Raw genomic sequence first — 20,623 nt, forward strand, 5'->3', positions numbered from 1 at the left:
CTATTCTATTGGATTCCTTGACCTCAAAAATGTACACTTTGACACCAAATTTGTCTTTATACCTATTACAGAAGCAAAGATATGGGTTCTAGCGTATTCTTGGTGCATTAGTGGACATTTTTGAAAAAACCTGTTTATTTCCAATACAAAGTATGACCTCACTTGTGTCTTAGGATAAATTTATTTGTATGACGTTAAGGTACTTTTATACCAAACGGGACTTTTGCATCATGACTTGAAGTCAAAGGTCTATCTTTTGGCCTTAGCCTCCCTACTATGTTATTCTGAGAATTAACGAGGAAAGAATCCAAATTTATGTGCCGTTTAAACTGTCTTTCCTCCCTCTGTTTTATTTTCAGACAATATTCAAATCAATTTTAGATCAACATGTATTTTTTTTCCTTTTTATTGTGCACTTAAATCCATGCACGTGCACAACAAGGGTCAAACCCCCCACCCCACCCCCCCACCCCCACCCCCAAGCTGAAAGACCTACATTCGGTCTTCCTGTCATCTCGTCTAAGATGAATAAATGGACTAACGGCGTCCCTGAATGAAGAGGCCAAAGGTGGAGGGCACCGGTCGAGTGCAGGGTTCGTACTCCTGAGCTCGTTACCACAGGGAGTTATCAGGAAGTCAGCCAGCCCTCTTCTGTCACAGCTTATTAGCCTGGATTACAGGCCGAGACTTACCGGGGACAGAAAGAGGCAGAAAACATACTTACTGACACTGTGGCATAAACAAATCAATCAGGGGAACGCAGATTTCAGATAGTCAGCTTCAGGAACTCTGAACTACACCGTGGACAGAAAATGTTCATACAGATGGAATAAATGGCGCAGAATGAGCAGAAAAAAACAGCACAGAGGACCAGTAGGGATCACCGAAGGAGAGATTATCGGCCAAACTCTCTCCAATTAATGCCGTACAAAAGTGAAAGGATTCTAAACTGTGTCCCAGCACAGTAATCAGATTGCTTCTAAGAACAGTAGAATGTATGCTCGGATGTCAGATTGAAAAGTTTAGATTTACGATATTTTAAAAGTGAATTCCAAACTAGGAATTCCATGCAACAATGTCAGTACACCTTTCATTACTGAGGTTCTAATCTCTTATTTTTATCAACACAGACTCAGCCGTCCTCGTTCTGACATTCTTAAGAGAAAATTCTTCTCGGCTGCTCTTTGCTGGAATAGTTGTGTTGAACATGTTCATTTATTTGAGACAGAAGACAAACCATTTCTCTCAAATTAAGCTGTTTATTCTCTAATATCAGTGTCTCAAAAAATCTTGATGAAGGACCTTTTCTGTTTGGAGCAGCCTCACAGAAAAGGATCCAGTCTGATATGAACACAACATCTCATACAGTATGGTGCAATATGTGATTGGCTACATAACATAAACATATAATCCAAGTATTGAAATGTGATTGGCTAAATGTGGGGATAACTGCTCTCTACTGGTGGCATCTCATAGGGAGGATTATTACGGTTTACACCCTTAAACAACTTGAGGTAGCAGTTTCAGTGTAATTAGTTGTTACCTTATAAGAAAATAGGAATATACAGTGAAGCAAAGCCAAATCTCTAGTTTAGTCTCTTTAGTTATAAACTTTCATGTTCATGTAGAACTAAATGAAACAAAATGTCAGAATTTTAAAAATAACATTTATTTAGGCACTAGATTTGTGCTTCAAGCATTTTATGAAATGTCATGTGCTGATGAATTTGGCACGTTTAAAATATGATAATATGATCCATGGTTGTGCAGGACTTAATATTGCAGTAAAAAAACGAACCCCAAAAATGTGACAAAAACCCCCAGAAACTGTTGAGTTCAAAGCGTTACTATAACCAGCTTGGATGTAAACATAATTATGCAGCGTCTGAAACACTTTCAAACCTTGCTCAACCAGACCCGTAATGTAATGAACATTAAAATCGTTTGACTTTCTGATGAAGCACCAGGACAACCGAGACTACATAACACTGATGTCACTGTGATGTCACCAACCCAACCTGCAGCATCAATTACTGAAAACAGGACACTGCTGAGGTGAAGCTTAACCTGGAAGTTCTCCGTTAGAGGAGGCCGTCAGACATCATTGGTGATGTCAGCGTACTCCCATGATGCATCAGGCCAAACGGTGGATTACCAGGATGTGGGACCAATGGGGACGAGGCTTAGAGCTGCAGTGAAGTAACTAGACCTGATGACCTAGAGGACCACAGAGGGCAACATTTCCCGTGTTTCTGAGACTATTTCCACAGTTTGACACCAACCACAGAAGAATGCATCAGCTTTAAGATGGTCTGTGCATACTGAAGTTTAAAAATTCCTTTGATAATTCCATAATCTTGCCTGTAATTCAGCTCAGTCTTTGAGTTTCAATAGGTCTGACTTCATTAAAAAAGTCTACTGGTGTGCTCTCTTGATTTTACTCTTTAAATCACTGTTGCTGCTCTTCACTGTCAGGACTATTCATTCACTGTGGTAGTCCTGGTCATGTTCACACCAAACCTGCTGGAGCCCATCTGAGCCAAACAACTTTATTTTGGCAGAAACCCACATTGGGAATCAAATTCATACTTGAATTTCTTTAGCTTATTCCCACTTTGACTATTGTTGTTGGGGAAATATTTGATCAAATCACTGAATCTGTTGTCTGGGTGTGTTAGTAGGGATGTCAGATTTTATGGGAAGACTTCAGAGCTTCAGGATTTTCCCTGCTGAAGTGCTACTGAGCAAAACATGACTCCCATGTGCATTTTCCTTTGGATATCTAATTAGTGTCACTTCCCCGCAGCCCACCTTTCCTCCCAGAAAAAAAAGAAAAGGAAATCTCATCTGCAGCCACAAGTCAGATTACAGGATGTTAAAGAGGGCAGCCCGAACAAGATCATCTGTCCTGGAAGAGCAATACCTGCTCGGCTTCACATCTCGACCCAGAACCTTTGTGCAGGTCTGTCTGTCTGTCTGTCTGTCTGTCTGTCTGTCTGTCTGTCTGTCTGTCTGTCTGTCTGTCTGTCTGTCTGTCTGTCTGTCTGTCTGTCTGTCTGTCTGTCTGTCTGTCTGTCTGTCTGTCTGTCTGTCTGTCTGTCTGCAGCCAGATATGTCTGAGCTCTCCTGCCTGCCTCAGTACACCTGAGTTCAAATGATCATCAGCTTGTTCTGAGGCAGGAAGTGTTGCCAAAGTTTGCATCCATCAATCCATCAGTTAAAAGAGCAACCTTCTGCGAGAGTTTCTGAGGCAGCGTTTGACTGTTGATCCACTTTCCGGCCGCTGCCTCTGCGGTGTGTCAGGTGTGACGCACGTTTAGCCTGACCTGCTCTAATTCCCTAACGAGATTGGCTGTCCCCGGATATCCCATTAGACCCTGATTAACCGGGCTCAGCTCATTAGCTCCGACAAACCAATTCACCCTCTGTCACCCTCGGCTCCAGACCATCCATCCTGACAGGAAACATGCTCTGAAATGTCAAGAATCACCAAAAACATCCATATACCAGCAGAGAAGCAACCAATCAAACTACACGCCACAGTAAAGTCTCAGATTTATCCGTAAAATCTAATGATCGGATGTGATTAAAAGGAATGTAAAGTATTTTTTCTGTCCTAATATGTTGTGTTCTACCTGTAAAAGTCTAACATCTAACATCTAACAACATCATTGCTCTTCAGGTGCTTGGAGCTGGTGTACCTCCCACAATCTCATATTCTCACATTTCCTTTCCACCTGTTCCCTTTCTCTCCCCACTTTGTTCCTTCATTTCTTCACTTGCTCTTGTCTTTTGACCTCATAACCTGATTTTCTTCCTCCAATCGGTTTACCTGCCTCCTCTCGCCGTGCTCCCTCTCCTTGTTTCTCCCTCTCTCTCTCTCTCTCTCTCTCTATTTCCATCTTTGAGCTTTATCCCTTCATCCCTTATCTCCTTCATCCCCTCCAATCCTCATCTGTTCTTCACTGTGGAGGAAGGGAGAGAGAAAGAGAGAGTTTTCCACAAGTCGAGCTGCTAGCAGTCTGCCTGGTGAGAGCGTCTGAAGAGCGTCTGGTGGATCTAAAGCAGCTGAGAAGGCCAGGAGCTGCACCGGTGCAGAGCGAGAGAAGGGAAAAGGTGAGTTTCTTTCTTCTTCTGGTTTTGTAGTTGCACTCTTTCCAGGTTCTTCCTTTGCTGTTGGAGCTGCTGAGAAGCTTCATCATCTTACTTTGAGAGTTTAAAGAGGAGAGGTGGAGTTTTTCCTTTTTAAATTTGGAAACCATGAAGCTGACTTTTGGTTTGCTGTGCAGGAAAAGGGTCAGTTTGATGGACAACTTGTGCATTAATGAGGATTTTCAACACATTGCTGCTTTTGCGAAACCATGAAATGCAGCTGCAGTTTGCGCGTTTCCAAAAAAGCTCCTAAAACAGCCCAATTCACTCCTGAGTCATTTTATAACAACTCATCTCCGTGCTTCATGCAAGAAACAGACGCTACATTTCTAACAGGAAAGGGGTCTTGAAGCACTGATTTCTGATTAATTTTTAGTCCCCTGTGCGCCTGTATCCGATGTAGTGATTCTTTAAACCTTTTGAAGGTGATCTTTGGATTGTAGTGAAGCTGCCAAAGAGGATTGGTGCCTCCGGTGTGGTCGCAGTAAGCTGCAGCCTGATCTGTCACACAAGGCCAAACCACATCCACAGCTCCTCTGCTGCTGCAGCTTTGGGACTTCTAGGGACGTCATTTGACTTCTTTGGAAGTTAAAACAGATTTTACTTGGATTTAACAGAGTGTTTTCTGCTCTGGAGAGTGACAGCAGATGCATTAATGAGTTGGAGTGTCTTGAATCAGACGACGGGACCTTGGACGAGGAGCTGTTTGTAGTTTCAGAGCTTCTTCCGCCTCCCTCCCTCTGCCCCTGATCCTGAGGTAAAGAGCAGTCAGTAATCGGATGACAGGAGATTTCACCGGTAAAGCTTCCCTTAAGATCTCCTGCTGGGATTTAAAGCCCAGCAGCAAACCCAACCCCGACAGCCTTTTCACCGCCGTTGTCACCGCTGCTGCCCCTCCTGTTTCCTCCATCCTGCATCCTGTCACAGGTTCAAGCTGCCCGAAGGCCTCGTCCTGACCTGCAGACTCTACTCATAAAGACATGTTGAGGCTTTGGGTTTAGGGTTTGCCATTTGAGATAGCTTTTTGATGTGTTTTTTTTTTTTTTTTTAGTCTACGAAAAGTCAGAAAATAGCAGAAAACATGCTTCATGCTTGGTCCCAGTGGCATCTTAGAATCGCTCGATTTGTGCTGTGAGCTTTTTAAGACTTTAAGATGTGCAAGTTGCAGAGATAGAAAAGAGAAAATGGCTGAAAATACTCACTTTTGAGAAGCTGGCACTAGTAAATGTTTGGCACATGTGCTTGATCAAAGCTAATGTCTGTACATTCAATACATTGAACTGATTCTCTGTAGTTGCTGTTGCACGTTTAAACCACTGAAATGTTTTGATGTTACTGCATCATTTTCACTAAAAGAGAACACAAAATGTATTTGTTATGCACTGGTACTCCTGGGATTTACCTGTTTACCATCAGCGTTCATATTTCCCTGGTTAGTGGAGGCTCTCGGGGCGGCTGTGGCTCAGGTGGTAGAGCGGGTCGTCCAATGACCGAAGGGTCGGCGTTTGGATTCCCTCTCTGTCCTAGTCATGTGCTGTTGTGTCCTTGGGCAAGACACTTTACCCACCTGGCCTCCAGTGCTGCTACTCACACTGGAGTATGAATGCGTGTGAATGTTGGTGGTGGTCGGAGGGGCCGTAGGCGCAGATTGTGAGCCACGCTTCCGTCAATCTGCCCCAGGGCAGCTGTGACTACAAATGTAGTTTACCACCGCTGAGTGAGAATGTGTGAGTGAATGAATAATGGATTCATTGTGAAGCGCTTTGAGTGCCTTGAAAAGCGCTATATAAATCTAATCTAAAGAAAAAAGAAAAAAAGCTCTTCCTTGGACAGAGTCGTGCACGTAGGTGGTGTTCAATTAGTCCGACGTCAGCATCCTATTAGAGTATTAGAGACGTTCATTAACCTACTGCATGCAGAGCCGTTGAAAAATGAACATTGTGTCAAAGTTGAAGAAACAACAAGTTTAAAAAAGAAGACATCGAATACGAGGAGTTAAAGGTTCCGTGTCTACATTGAATATTAGAGTCACTCTTAGCCAATGCTCAATACCTGAAATCTTTGATTTATTCGTGAACTTAGTGCATATTGTTTTGTTTGAAAGTGAAGACCTCCAACCAGAACAGAAGTTGAATATATTCTGAAACTGTATTATTTCACAATCACAGAGTTGATTTTTCTCTCAAAATCTGGAATAAAATTCCAAAATAGTGCATAAATTGATGTCAAAAATGGCTGACAGTGATGATGGGAAGGTCACAAAGTCCTTAAGAGGGAAGATTATGATCTAACACCTTGATGTAAAACCATACATTTCAGAGAGAACCAGTGAAAACTAAAGATTTTGGTCTTCTGTTGATTTTGGACAAACCTTATCTGCCACTTTACACATTAAAATGTACATATTAAGTGCATTTATACATCCAGAGAAGTGTCTTTGCTTTCTTGCTTTCATCCTAAATGTTTCTTGCCTCTAATACATAAATCATGCTGTTTTCCGCCTTCATTTCCACTCCTTATTAACTGCTTTCTACCTTTGTACGTAGCTGGACCAGTACAGGAGGAACTTTGGTGGAGTGAATCATTCCACTTGTCACCTTTGGGTCTAATCTTTTCTTGATGGTGCAACAGCAACCCAAGTGTTCCAGTTGGAGGAATCAGGGTCACTGAGTGATATTCAGACTGGATCTCTGTGTACCTGGCCTCTAATGGACTGCAGGCTTAAGCTGTCAGGGTCAAACGTGAGGACGTCCTCAGCTTTATGTGTCAGGAGACATCTTGCATAATGACTTTAATGCAAGGACGAGGGCAGGAGTTCTCATCAGCTGTCTAGTATTCTGTCTGTGCAGCAAAGTTTGGCTGAAAAATGCTCCCAAAGAATAAACTAACTTTGTGTTTTTTCTCTCTCTCCTGCTGCAGAGTGACAGTTTCGCTTTTTGCCAGTAACATCCCCTAGCAACCGTCGCCATGGCAGCTGAGAAAGCTGAAATGGATGCACTGAAAAAGGAGTGCGATGGCCTCCGTGCACAGATTGAGGTGAGCACTTGTTGAACGTCATTAAAAATCATGCCTTTGTAGAATTTTTTAGATCATCCCGTGGCTTTAAACACTTTATTTACCCATTAATGGTAGTAGATTTTACTTAAACCATAAAGAAACTGTTAGATTACCAACGGGTTGCAACAGAGAAACTTTAAATCCTGTAGTTTGTTTCACCACAGAGGTCATAAAGTGAACTAAACATAATCAATTAGCCACTGTAATGCTGTTAGTAATGAACTAATTAGTCCTAATTACTGTGACTGTAAGACGACCAAACCTTTTCTATGGACAGGGGCAATATAGAACATTAACTTAATGGAGTTAACTAACTTTTACCACTAAGTCCTGCTGTTTTAGGGAAAATATTGCTAAAATAGCAAGACAAGGAACTTGTTTTTTGAATTTAAAAAACTGCAAGTTTCTGTTAACCCTCCTGTTGTCCTCATTTACAGGCACCAAAAAATATTATTTCCTTGTCTGAAAAAAATCCAAAAATTCAGCAAAAAATTCCCCAAATTTCTGAAAATTTGCAAAACCTTCAGGAAGAAAATTCCAATAATTCCTTAAAAACTTCCCTTAATAGTTTTATTTTTTTTTTAAAAAAAATACTCCAAATTTGGCAAGAAAATTCTTGTACATAATTTCAAAAAAGGAGTTAAAATCTTCCAAAAAAATCATAAAAATATCTAAAATGATTCCATATATATCAGTAAAACTTCTAATATTTTCTTTAAGAACATTCACATAAAAATAGATTTTTTTGTGAATGTGCTTAAGAATCATATTTAAAATGTATTTTTTCCACCAAAAAATGTTCAAAGATTTCCCCAAAATGTTGAAAATGTGGACATCAGAAGTGTCACTGTGAAAATGATTTTTTTTTTCCTCCACAGTTTCAAACTTTAAAACGGGTCAATTTTGACCTGCAGGACGACACGAGGGTTAAATAAATAATGATGAGCCCACAGCTTAAAAAAAGGGCATTTTCTATGACTTTGTGATAGAAATAAATAACAGATAATTCCTCTTTTAAAACAGTATATTTTAAGCTCATTCCCTGAACTTTGTCCTGCAATTTAAAATGGAAATGTTCTCACAGTTAAAACACAAACAAAAAAACTAAACAATAAAACAAAACATATTTTATTGGTGTTTCTAGAGTAAAAAAATAAAAAATTTAATTTCACACTTCTCAACCTTTCATGTCATTTAATCGTACATTTATAGTTAAAAAAAGACAAAAAACATTCAGCATCTACAGTGAAACTTATTTAATGGTACATCCTCAGTGAATTTTTATGCAAGTAAACTAATAAATCTATAAAATAACAGAAAATATGCTCACAACCCATTATGCAGACTTTGTTCTGTAACTAAAATGATTTCTATTAGTGTACGGTTCACCTCCTATAAATGGAAAAAAAGACCTACAGCCATAAAAATAAAAATGGAACTGTTCATTTATTTCATGATATACCTACTGTGATAATAACTAAAAAATTCTAAAACTAATTTTAAAAAAAATATACTTACATATCATTCCTTCAAAGTCCAGGGCACAAGTGTGTGTGATTGATTTTTAGATTTAGATTTCTGACAGTTTATTTTGAACATATCGACATGAAAAGAAAACAACAACAAAAGACAATTTGTCGTTTATTTGGAAAAGTACCAAAACAGGAAAGACAATGTTTCACCACAGAGGTCATAAAGTGAACTAAACATCATCAATTAGGATTAATTAGTTAGTAATAGTATTACAGTGGCTAATTACCAAGACTGTAAGATGACCAAACCTTTTCTATGGACAGAACATTTATTTAAAGTAGTTTACTAACTTTTACCCACTGAAAAAGAAATCCCTAAAATAGCAGGAAAAAGAATTTGGTCTTTGAGATTTAAAAACTGGAATTTTCTGTACAAAGGGACAAAGACAAAAGGACCTAACCACAGCAAAACACAACAGAAAGAAAAGAACAAACCCAACTAATAATGGAGGCCAGGTGGGTAAAGTGTCTCGCCCAAGGACACAACAGCACATGACTAGGACAGAGCGGGAATCGAAACGCCGACCTTTCAATCATTGGACGACCCGCTCTACCACCTGAGCCACAGCCACCCCACAGTCATTGATGATTAGAAAACCCTTGTACAGTTATGTTAGCACATGGATAAAAGTGTGAGTTTTGAACAGGAGTGTCGTCTTCCATCTGTTAATACAGATGTTTCTCACCTGTAGCTCTATAAGTTCTGCTGCACTACAGCGTCTTGGTTTCACGTGATCATAGGTGACAGAAATCAAGAAAAATAACTCTTTCAATCTGTTCTGTCCTCCTCCCATGATGCTCTCTGTTCTCCCCCAGGCGGCCCGTAAGGCTGTGAACGACAACACCATGTCTGGAGTAGCAGGAGGGGTCGCCTCTGTGGGCCGAGTGCAGCTGAAGCTCAGGAAGACACTCAAGGGTCACCTGGCCAAAATCTATGCCATGCACTGGTCAGCTGACTCCAGGTGAGGACGAGGAGGGAGGAAGTCTTCTCTGTTCGACATTTTCACCCAGCATGGCAGGAAAAGAGCAGGAATGATCTATAGACTCTGTGGAGGGAGACAAAGAGAAATTACAATTTGCTTCAGAATGCACAGTTCAGGTAAAAAAAGCAAAACAATAACGCTGCTATTTGCTGTCAGTTAAAAAAGAAGAACTGCAGGCTGTCCAGAAAACATGAGTCAAAATTTAACCCCTTTCTGTAATCACCATATCTTATTTTCTCATGTAAATGGCACAGAACAATAAATTTATGGGCCTATTTATTTTATCGACATGAAAATTTTGGACATTGACTACATAATTTCCTTTAAAAAAGATTTGCTTTTGTTTGACAGTAAAGTTTGACATCAAAGATAAAGATAGAGATACATTTTTAAAAAACTATAATATGTCTGCACCTGTGGCATCAATTAATTAATAAATTAATTAAATGTCATACCTTTCAAAAACTGTTAAACACCAGACATAAGTATCTCATAAAAATTCAGGAATGTCACAGAGTTAAAATACATTTTCTGGTCTTAATTTTGCATTACATCATGTTTATTTTTGGGGCTTTATGTTGTTTAATATATTTTTTTACATGCATAAAACAAATACATGATAATATATAATAATTACAATATATATAATGATATGATTGATGAAGAAAAACTGTATTTTTGACACATTACCAGTCCTTATAGATGATAAATACACATTTTTGAACATTTCTTGGTTTCCACACATCATTGAAAGATTCATTTATTAATCAAAAACAGCACCAATAAGCTGATAATTTCACATATTTGTACATTATATGTTGCTGCCTCCACACGCCAGGGGGCGCTGCAGAAAGAAGTTAAACTACAAAACAGTCAGATATGAAGGAAACTAAGATTCCAAACATCAGCATTTGTTTGTTTTGTTGTTTTTTTCAACTTTGTTGCTTCTACCAGCCAGTCAGTGAGGCTTTTTCAGTGGCATCCTGTGGGAAATATTGTGTTTTCATTGTATTTCTTTAGTCTGAAGGTTTAAAAGAACTCATGTTCTCATCTCTTTCACAGGCAAATGGTCAGTGCATCACAGGATGGCAAGCTGCTGGTCTGGGACTGCTTCACAGGGAACAAGGTGGGGGGAAAACATGCAATAAATGATGTTTAACGTTGATTAGAGGAGTCTCCTCCATGCAGGACAATAAGTGCTGCACAAACTAACAAAGTCAGCCTCATGTAGTGTAGAAAGTAAGACACAATCACAAGTAATTATCGCTAGTTTATGCTCTATACTCATACAAAATCCAGAGTTAACTGCTGTCTTCATTTACAGGCAACATTTTTGGGAAACTTTTGAAATTTTTTGGGTGGAAAAAAAGAAATGTAAAACAAATAATGTTTTTTTTTTAAGATCATTCACAAAAAATGGTTGATTTTTATGTGAATGTTCTTAAAGAAAATATTAGAAGTTTTACTGATATATATGGAATCACTTTAGATATTTTTAGGATTTTTTTGGAAGATTTTTACTCATTTTTTGAAAATATTTACAAGAATTTTCCTGCCAAATTTAGGGGATTTTTTTTTTTTTAAATAAAACTTTGAAGGGAAACTTTTAAGGAATTATTGGAATTTTCTTTCTGAATGTTTTGCAAATTTTCAGAAATTTGAGGAATTTTTTGCTGAATTTTTTGATTTTTTTCAGACAAGGAAACAATATTTTTTTGTGCCTGTAAATGAGGACAACAGGAGGGTTAAATCAGTTAAACGGAGGCTGTGATTGGCTGCAGCAGCTCACCTTACCTTCAGTAGCTTCTCATCCTCACATAATTAGATTAGTCTGGATTGAGTTAAGTTGCCTGTGATGGTAAAAGTCTTTCATATTGGATGTGCTCTGCTGGTTGCAAATCGACTAAACTGACCTGAACTATCCACCTCCCAGTTGGTTGCCGTCCCACTAAAGTCCGCCTGGGTGATGAGCGTCGCCTTTGCCCCCTCTGGGAACCTGGTGGCCAGCGGTGGTCTGGACAACATCTGCACAGTCTACAACATCAAGGCTGCCAGCCCCAAAACCCTCAGGGAGCTGGACGCACACACAGGTGAGGAAGAAGAGGGTTTCAGGTTTAGTCAGGGGTGGCAAATTCACCTTAGTTCAGGTTCCACATTCAGCCCAGTTTAATCTCCAGTGAACCGGACCAGTAAAATCACAGCATAATAACGTATAATTAACCACAACTCCACATTTTCCCCTTTGTTTTAGTGCAAAAAAGTACATTCTGAAAATGATCACATTTAAGGAATTATCCTTTTTAAATAAGCATTATGAAGAAACTGAAATTTGTTAAGAAAAATAAATTCAATTTCAACAATATTATGCCTCAGTTTAACATTTCTACATTACAACTTCCAGATCGCAGAGTGTCTACAAAGGAACACAACATTTAGTCACAGCTATCTGGAACTGAATCTAGTATTTTACTTCGTGATCAAAATTACAAAAGTCAGACAAATAAAGACAAAAAACAACAAAAATAAGACAAAATCCTACAAAAATGAGACACAACATGACAAAGGAAAGAAACAAAATGACAACAAATGAGACAAACGACACGAAACAAAACAAAAAGCAGACAAAAAATTTGACAAAAAAGTTACAAAATGACAAAAAAAATGAACAAATGACAAAAATGGAATGACAAAAGCAAGAAACAAAACAACAACAAATGCAAGAAAAAACACAAAACGACAAAAACGATGCACAAAACAACAAATAAAGCAAAACACAAAACAACAAAAAATGAGACAAAAAACACAAGCGAGACGGAAAAGGAACACAAAAAGACAACAACATGAGACAAACGACAAAAATCAGACAGAAGAAGACAAAAAAACAACAAAACCAAGACAAAATATTATAAAATGAGACACAAAATGACAAAAGAACAATGAACAATCTAGTATTTTACTTTCTGATCAAAACAACTTGTCATGGTCTAGAAATTATTTTAAATTTATAGTTTTACTAATTTACAATCTGCAGTTAATGTCTTCTGTGGAATTTTTACACTTTGAGGGCCGGATTGGACCCTCTAGAGGACCGGATTGGATCCTTTGGAGGGCCGGATTGGACCCTCTGAAGGACCGGATTGGACCCTCTGGAGGACCGCTTTTGTTTGAAACCCCTGTTTTAGATCATAGCAAAGCAATAAAAGAAACGTACTGATGTTTGGTTTCATAAAACTCCTCCTCCCACCCAGGCTACCTGTCCTGCTGCCGTTTCCTCAGCGACACCGAGATTCTGACAGCCTCCGGTGACACCACCTGGTGCGTATACGGCTTTATTTGCATTTTACGGTTAACAATATGGAAACGGGACGCCCACATAGCTCAGCTGGTTGACCCATAAACAGGGGCTGTAGTCCCTAAAGCAGCAGCCTGGGTTCGATTCCAGCTCACGGTCCTTCCCCCTACTTTCCTGTCTGCCTCTACTAACCTGTCTAATAACTGGAAACATCTTCAAAATATCACACCTTACTTTAAAAGAACAGTGTAAAAGTTGGTGATGAACATAAAAGGGTTTAAAGAACCGACAAGAAACACAACAAAACTGCAACTCAGGAGGACAGATGAGTAGAATTCCTTATCCAAAGATTTCTTCACTTTGTTCAGCTGTTCTCAGAGTTGTAATTTAAATATTAAGATTAAATCCCTTCATTATTCTTGATTATACAAGGCACATAGTTACCTGATTTCATCTGAAAATTAAGGTTAATATGCTGCCAAACTATAGATTCCCTTTGATCAAGCACTCTTAACCCTCCTGTTATCCTCATGTACAGGCACCAAAAAATACTGTTTCCTTGTCTAAAAAAAATCCAGAAATTCAACAAAAAAAAGCCCCACATTTCTGAAAATTTGCAAAACCTTCAAGAAGAAAATTCCAATAATTCCTCAAAAGTTTCCCTTAAAAATTTGATCTTAAAAAAAATCCCCCAAATTTGGCAAGAAAATTCTTGTAAATGTTTTCAAAAAATGAATAAAAATCTTCCCAAAAAATCCTAAAAATATCTAAAGTGATTCCATATAAATCAGTAAAACTTCTAATATTTTTTTAAGAACATTCACATAAAAATCTACCAAAATCCAGTGACATTCGCTGGATTTTGGTTGATTTTTATGTGAATGTTCTTAAGAAACATTTTTAACATTTCTTTTTTTCCACCGAAAAATGTTCAAAGATTTCCCAAAAATGTTGAAAATGTGGACATCAGAAGTTTCACTGTGAAAATAGATGTTTTTCCACATTTTCAAACTTTAAAACGGGTCAATTTTGACCCGCAGGAAAACACGAGGGTTAAACCACTTTTCTCCAGTTTTTCTCAACTGGTAGGAGTTTTCACAGGTTAAAAATTTTGAATATGATGCATATTAGACTTAAGAAAAGTAATCAGACTGTACCCAAACCTACCAGAGCATAATTACACTGATTTAACAGCCAGTTTTCTGTCGTTTAACGCCTCCCTCTCGTCCTGCCCAGCGTCCTGTGGGATCTGGAGACCGGCAAGCAGAAGGTCGTCTTCACCAACCACATTGGAGACTGCATGTCTCTGGGCCTGTCCCCCGACATGAACACCTTCATCTCCGGAGCCTGCGACTCTCTGGCCAAGCTGTGGGACATCAGGGACGGAACCTGCAAGCAGACCTTCTCCGGACACACCAGCGACATCAACGCCATCGCTGTGAGGATGCGGCAGAAAAAACACACAACAGAACTGACATGACCTGTACAGCTGTCTGTCAGAGTGTCAACAAAGTAGACAGATGCATTTAACACACTGCAAAAACTCTAAATCTTACCAAGTTTGTTTGTCTGATTTTTAGTCAAAATGTCTCATCCCACTAGATTTAAGATAAATTCACTTAACAAGAGACATTTCAGTAGATGGAGGGACTTGTTTTAAGACAATGCATCTTAAATATCTTGTTAAGTCAAACAATCTTGCAATTATCTTGTTCTGCGTTGTATTTTGCAAGAAAGCTCAAAATAAGTTTAATACATCTCAAATTAGGATGTTACATGAAAGCAAAAATCTATTTTTGAGTGAAAAACTGCATTTTTTTAGCATTTCTGGCTTATTGTCAGACACCTAAGCTTGACAATCTGGGTAAAATATAGCTTAAAATAAGTTTTTCCAGCTAATTTTAAGATCTCAATATTCTAAATATCATATCTTATTTCAAGAAATCTCACCAAGACATTTTTCACTTGTTCTATTGGCAGATTTTTCACTTATTTCAAGATAAAAAGTTCCTTGAAATAATTTTTTTTCCTTGTTTTGAGAGGGGCATTTTTTCCAGTGCAAACAGGCAAATTCTCAATGCAAATATTGTTAATGATAATGTTTTTATCCAGTCATCAATGGTAATGATGAAATCCAGTATTCATCACCAATGCTTTTTCTTGATTTACCCAAAAACACGCTGAGCAGTGGGAGCCTGAGAGTCAAAAAAACACACTTTTTGCGCTTAAAAAAAAGAATGCACATCACAAACTGTCCTTCTCTCTCCCCACTCCAGTTCTTCCCCAGTGGAAATGCCATCATCACAGGATCCGACGATTGCTCCTGCAAGATGTACGACCTGCGCTCCGACCAGGAGGTGATCGGCTACCAGGACACCAGCCTGAACGCCGGCGTCACGTCTCTGGCTCTGTCCAGCTCGGGTCGTCTCATCTTTGCAGGATATGACGACTTCAACTGCCACATCTGGGACTCACTGAAGGGAGAGAAAGTCGGTGGGTGGCGTTTACCTTTAATTAAGATTTAAAAGTGTTAATCGCATGATGAAACAAGAGACGAGTGACAGTAAAGACAAACACTAAAACATTGACACCAGAGAAAAGAAGTCACATTTAACCACTCAGTGACTGACAAATATTACACCAGCAGCATAAAACATCTGTAAAACTTTCTAATTTGCATTTTTGAAATCTCAAATGATTGAAAAGGAGTCTCAAAAGCAACGTTTTCACTGTGAATTTTGATAAAAACCCCTCAAAAGCTGGTGATATTGCAGGAAATGCAGCTAATGTTCTGTCTGCTTGCTTCCAATAGAAAACTGCTGATCACTTCTTTAACAGAGAGCTTTTTTCAGCACTGCCATTTACTTACATGAAGCATGAATATCAAATAAGACCAAGAATCTGCTATGATTATTCAATTATATCCTCTTTCATCTTCTTCAATGTTTCCTTACGCTGTTTCTTTTCCTTTATGATGCCCTTTCTGCTCATCTTTCCTTTACTTTCTGCTTGCTCTCCTTCCTTTTTCACTCCTTTCATTTGTTTTGTTTCTCCTTGCCTTTATTCCCTTTAACCCTCCTGTTGTCTTCATTTACAGGCACCAAAAAATATTGTTTCCTTGTCTGAAAAAAATCCAAAAATTCTGCAAAAAAATTCCCCAAATTTCCGAAAATTTGCAAAACCTTCAGGAAGTAAATTCCAATAATTCCTTAAAAGTTTCCCTTAAAAGTTTTATTTAAAAAAAAAAAAAAAAAAATCTCCCAAATTTGGCAATGAAATGAGTAAAAATCTTCCAAAAAAAATCCTAAATATATCTAAGGTGATTCCATATATATCAGTAAAACTTCTAATATTTTCTTTAAGAACATTCACATAAAACTCAACCAAAATCCAGTGACGTTCACTGGATTTTGGTTGATTTTTATGTGAATGTTCTTAAGAAACATTTTTAACATTTCTTTTTTTTCCACCGAAAATGTTCAAAGATTTCCCAAAAATGTTGAAAATGTGGACATCAGAAGTTTCACTGTAAAATATTTTTTCCCATGCTTTCAAACTCTAAATTTGCAAAACCTTCAAAAAGAAAATTCCAATAATTCCTTAAAAGTTTCCCTTAAAAAATTTTATTTAAAAAAAAAAAAAAAAAAATCCCCCAAATTTGGCTAGAAAATTCTTGTAAATATTTTCAAAAAATGAGTAAAAATCTTCCAAAAAAATCCTAAAAATATCTAAAGTGATTCCATATATATCAGCAAAATTTCTAATATTTTCTTTAAGAACATTGACAAAAAAAATCAACCAAAATCCAACGAAATTCGCTGGATTTTGGTTGATTTTTATTTGAATGTTCTTAAGAAACTTTTTTTTAACATGTCTTTTTTTCCACCAAAAAATGTTCAAAGATTTCCCAAAAATGTTGAAAATGTGGACATCAGAAGTTTAAAACGGGTCAATTTCCTTTCCTTTCCTTTTCCCTTTCCTATACTCATCCTTCCTTCTCCACGCTCTCCTGTCTTTCACATCTTTCGGTTTTTTCCATTTTTCTTCTTTGTCATACCACCTCATGTTGTCCTTCCTCCTCCTCCTCTTTCTCCAGGTGTGCTGTCCGGCCATGACAACAGGGTGAGCTGCACCGGCGTCCCTGCCGACGGTATGGGCGTCTGCACAGGATCCTGGGACAGCTTCCTCAAACTGTGGAACTGAGGCATCCCGACCGAGGAAACCACCGGGAGATGAAGAAGAAGAAGAGGAGGAGGAGGAGGAGGAGGAGGAGGAGGAGGAGAGGAGGGTGAAGATAGAGGAGATGGGATGAGAGGAAACCAAAGCAGGAGATGAGTGAGGGGTTTGCAGATGTTTGACCGTCCTCTCTTCCTCGCTCCCTCTCTACTTCTTTCTCATCCATGTATGCAAAAGCTGAGACGTTGCGAATGAGTCGAGCTGTATAAATGGCATCAGGTAAACACGATGCATGTATGTACAAGAGAGCTTTATTGTTGTCGAGACAATTTAAACACCAAAGAAACTAAAAACGTAAAAAAAAAATAGCACATTATTCAAAAAGGAAAGCAGAGCAGAAATTAAGCTCTAATTGAGAATCTCAATTAAACTCATCTAGATCTTTGGCAATAAAAGCAGAAAGAACAGGTGAATGTTGAAAATAAGACTATAGAATCACAGATTTATTTTTATTGTCTTTAAACCTGTAAAAGAGCCCTGCACTCGTTTAGATTGATATGTACATTTATTTGTTTTTTATAGTTTAACACATTAGAATGGAGAGTCGATGTACAGTGTCTTTTTTTTTCGGGCTGCATATATTCAGAGTGTATGTTTCTGGTAAAGCCGCCATCTTGGGTCCACTGCTAACAACCAGCAGACTTTGATCTAAGATGGCGGCTGCTGTTTCCCCATGACCTTACGATGAAGTACCCACACGAATGATGATCTGAGGGCGGAGCCAGGCCGGCAGACTGTGAGACTGGCTGCCGGGTGGTGGTCCCACCTGCAAAACACTCTGTAAACACCTGCAAACTTTATTTGACTCCCCTGGGTTCAGCTGCATTTTGTAGTACTTTTACACTTCAGCAGTCTCTCTGTAAAAAGACAAAATGTTTGTGGAAAATCTTTCTAATAAACATAGAATTCTGCATTAACACCATGTCAGAGTCTGTGATTGTGTGTGTTAACAACTAGGATTGACATTCAGTTGGATTTCAAAGGGTTACGGTACAGAATACAACAAAAGTCAGGTCAATACAGTTTTCCTTTTATAAGCCATCAAAACAAATTGGAAAGACTACAATTAAAATATACTAGAAACTCAGTGCAACAAAAGTGAACACACCTGTGATCACTGACAAACCTGCTAACACTAAAAGTAATCCAAGTACACCTGCGATTTCCAATCAGCCTAACTTCATGGCCAAAGAAAAGTCTCCACCTGGATTTAACTGAGCAAATAGGTCAGAGCCTTCCATTGGATAATTACTGCAGTGATGAAACAACTTCTTTAACTCTAGCTGATGCAGTGAGCAGCTTCTCATTTCTTATACAACCTGTTGGAAGACATATCCTGTGGTCATGGAAAGGATGTTAATCTGTCTCAGAAGAGTCAAATTATTGGCCTGAATCAAGCAAAGAAAACAACTAAGGAGATGAAACTATTAAAATCAGGTTAAGAACCATCCAACACATTATTAAAACCTGAAGGATAGTGGAGAACCATCATCTTAGAGGAACAAACTCTTAGATGATCGTAGGAAACCAACAGTAGAACTCACGGCTCTTTAATAGTGAAAGTAATAACATTTTCACATGAACAATGTGAAGGGAATTCAAAGGATTAGGATTAAACAGCTGTAGCTCTAAGAAAACCACTGATCATTGAGGCTAATAAGAAAAAAGGCTTCAGGCTTCAGAAGGTCATGTGGTCTGATGAGCCCAGATTTACCCTGTTCCAAAGTGATGGTGCAGTAGTTTAGGTTTGGTTTTGGTCCTGACTTTGTGCTGGTTTTTGACTTTTTGGGACTGGTTTCAGACTGGATTCTGACTGGTTCTGAACATCTTTTGGCCTGGTTTAGCTTTGATTTTGATCCTGGTTTAAGATTGATTTCAGACTGTCTTAGGCAGATCTTAGACTTTTTAACCACAAGAACACCAAACCTACCACCAAGCATGGAGGTGGCAGTATCATGCTCTGTGAAACTGGAGCTTTACACAAAATAAATGGAATCATGAAGAAGGAGGATCACCTCCACGTTCTTCAGGAAAACCTAAAACCATCAGCAGAAGGTTGATTTTGGACACAGTTGGATGTTTCAACAAGACAATGAGTCCAAACACATATCAGACGTGGTAAAGAAATGGTTCCATCTGGCTGGAATGAAGGTTCTAGACTGGTCTCCCCACAGTCCTGACTTAAACCCATCAAGAACCTGAAGAACCAAGTCAGAAAGATGACAAATTTAGTGGAAAGGCACCAGAATTGGTGCCGTTCCACTACATTTATCTTTCTGTCTCAGACTTGAGTCAGTTAAATTGATAGTATAATGATACTGCCACCTCCATGCTTGAAGGTAGGTGTAGTGTCTAGAGGAGTCGAAGATAAACCAGCAGATGAGGGCATCAGGGTAAGAAGAGAAACAGATGAAGTGATGCCCTCATCATAGCTAGTGTCTACCAGCCTGTGGGGGTTAGGGTTATGATCTGGGGTTGGTCAGGTTCAGCAACGTTATGTTCCCAAAGAATGAGGTCAGCTGACTACCTGAAGATACTGAATGACCAGGTCTTTCCATCAGTGGAGTTTTTCTTCTCTGATGACATGGACATGTTCCAAGATGACGATGTCAGGATTCATAGGGTTACATTGAGAATGAGTGGATCAGGGAGCATGAGATGGATTGTCCTCCACAGAGTCCAGACCTCAGCCCCACTGAGGATCTTTGGGATGTTCTGGAGAAGACTTTGTCTCTCCCTTCACCAATATAAGATCTTGGTGAAATATTAATGCACCTCTGGACAGATATAAATGCTGTGACGTTCCAGAGGTTTATCGAAACGATGCCACAGTGAATGAGTACCATACTCAAAGCTAAAGACAGTCCAATGAAATATTAGTGTGTGACTTTTTTTATGACTGAGCAGTGTATATGAACAATGCTCCAGCTCATTTAGGAATAAAGCAGGTTATATTTGTTCTTCACATCTGGAGGACGAATCAGTCTGGAGGGAAGTTGGATTACTGAGGTCAACACAGCTCAGATGTATGAGTCATAACTGGACAGAGCAGCAGGACGAAACACTAATGCTGACGCTAAATTCTGGCTGTACAGTGAGTATCTATTACATTTAAAATCTACTTCTGCCAGAGAACGGAGTTGTGGCATGATAACTCTGTTATAAAAGACAATATGCCACAGAACAGAAACATGCACACAGAAATTTAATAATCATAGTACTGTTTCTGTGGTACAACTCTTAAGAAATGCTGTCAGTTATGACAGTTCCAAGAAAATATCTTTTTTTCATGTTCATGATCAAGTATTTCATATTAAAAAGCATTCTAGGGAGGATTTAACCCAAAATGTTTCCTACTTGAATCAAATACT

At 38.7% G+C, this 20,623-nt stretch overlaps 1 protein-coding gene across 1 annotated transcript; it reads left to right on the forward strand.

Moving 5' to 3' along the window:
• Window positions 1-3,954: 3,954 nt before the first annotated feature.
• gnb3b (guanine nucleotide binding protein (G protein), beta polypeptide 3b) lies at window positions 3,955-18,169 on the forward strand. Its single transcript, XM_035948645.2, has 9 exons — window positions 3,955-4,116; window positions 7,072-7,188; window positions 9,558-9,703; window positions 10,787-10,850; window positions 11,658-11,814; window positions 12,973-13,039; window positions 14,253-14,454; window positions 15,293-15,509; window positions 17,113-18,169. The coding sequence occupies exons 2-9, from the start codon at window positions 7,120-7,122 to the stop codon at window positions 17,217-17,219; spliced, it is 1,029 nt and encodes a 342-aa protein (XP_035804538.1). The 5' UTR covers window positions 3,955-4,116; window positions 7,072-7,119; the 3' UTR covers window positions 17,220-18,169.
• The last annotated feature ends 2,454 nt before the right edge of the window (window positions 18,170-20,623 follow it).

This window comes from Amphiprion ocellaris, chromosome 15 (assembly GCF_022539595.1).
Source record: "Amphiprion ocellaris isolate individual 3 ecotype Okinawa chromosome 15, ASM2253959v1, whole genome shotgun sequence".
In the NCBI taxonomy this organism is placed as follows: Eukaryota; Metazoa; Chordata; class Actinopteri; family Pomacentridae; genus Amphiprion; species Amphiprion ocellaris.

Bases quoted from the DNA above. Each gene is read 5' to 3' on its own strand.
- gnb3b (XM_035948645.2), top strand. From the start codon at position 7,120: ATGGCAGCTGAGAAAGCTGAAATGGATGCACTGAAAAAGGAGTGCGAT. The intron at 9,704-10,786 runs GTGAGGACGAGG...TCTCTTTCACAG, and splicing joins CACTGGTCAGCTGACTCCAG to GCAAATGGTCAGTGCATCAC. The intron at 10,851-11,657 runs GTGGGGGGAAAA...TCCACCTCCCAG, and splicing joins ACTGCTTCACAGGGAACAAG to TTGGTTGCCGTCCCACTAAA.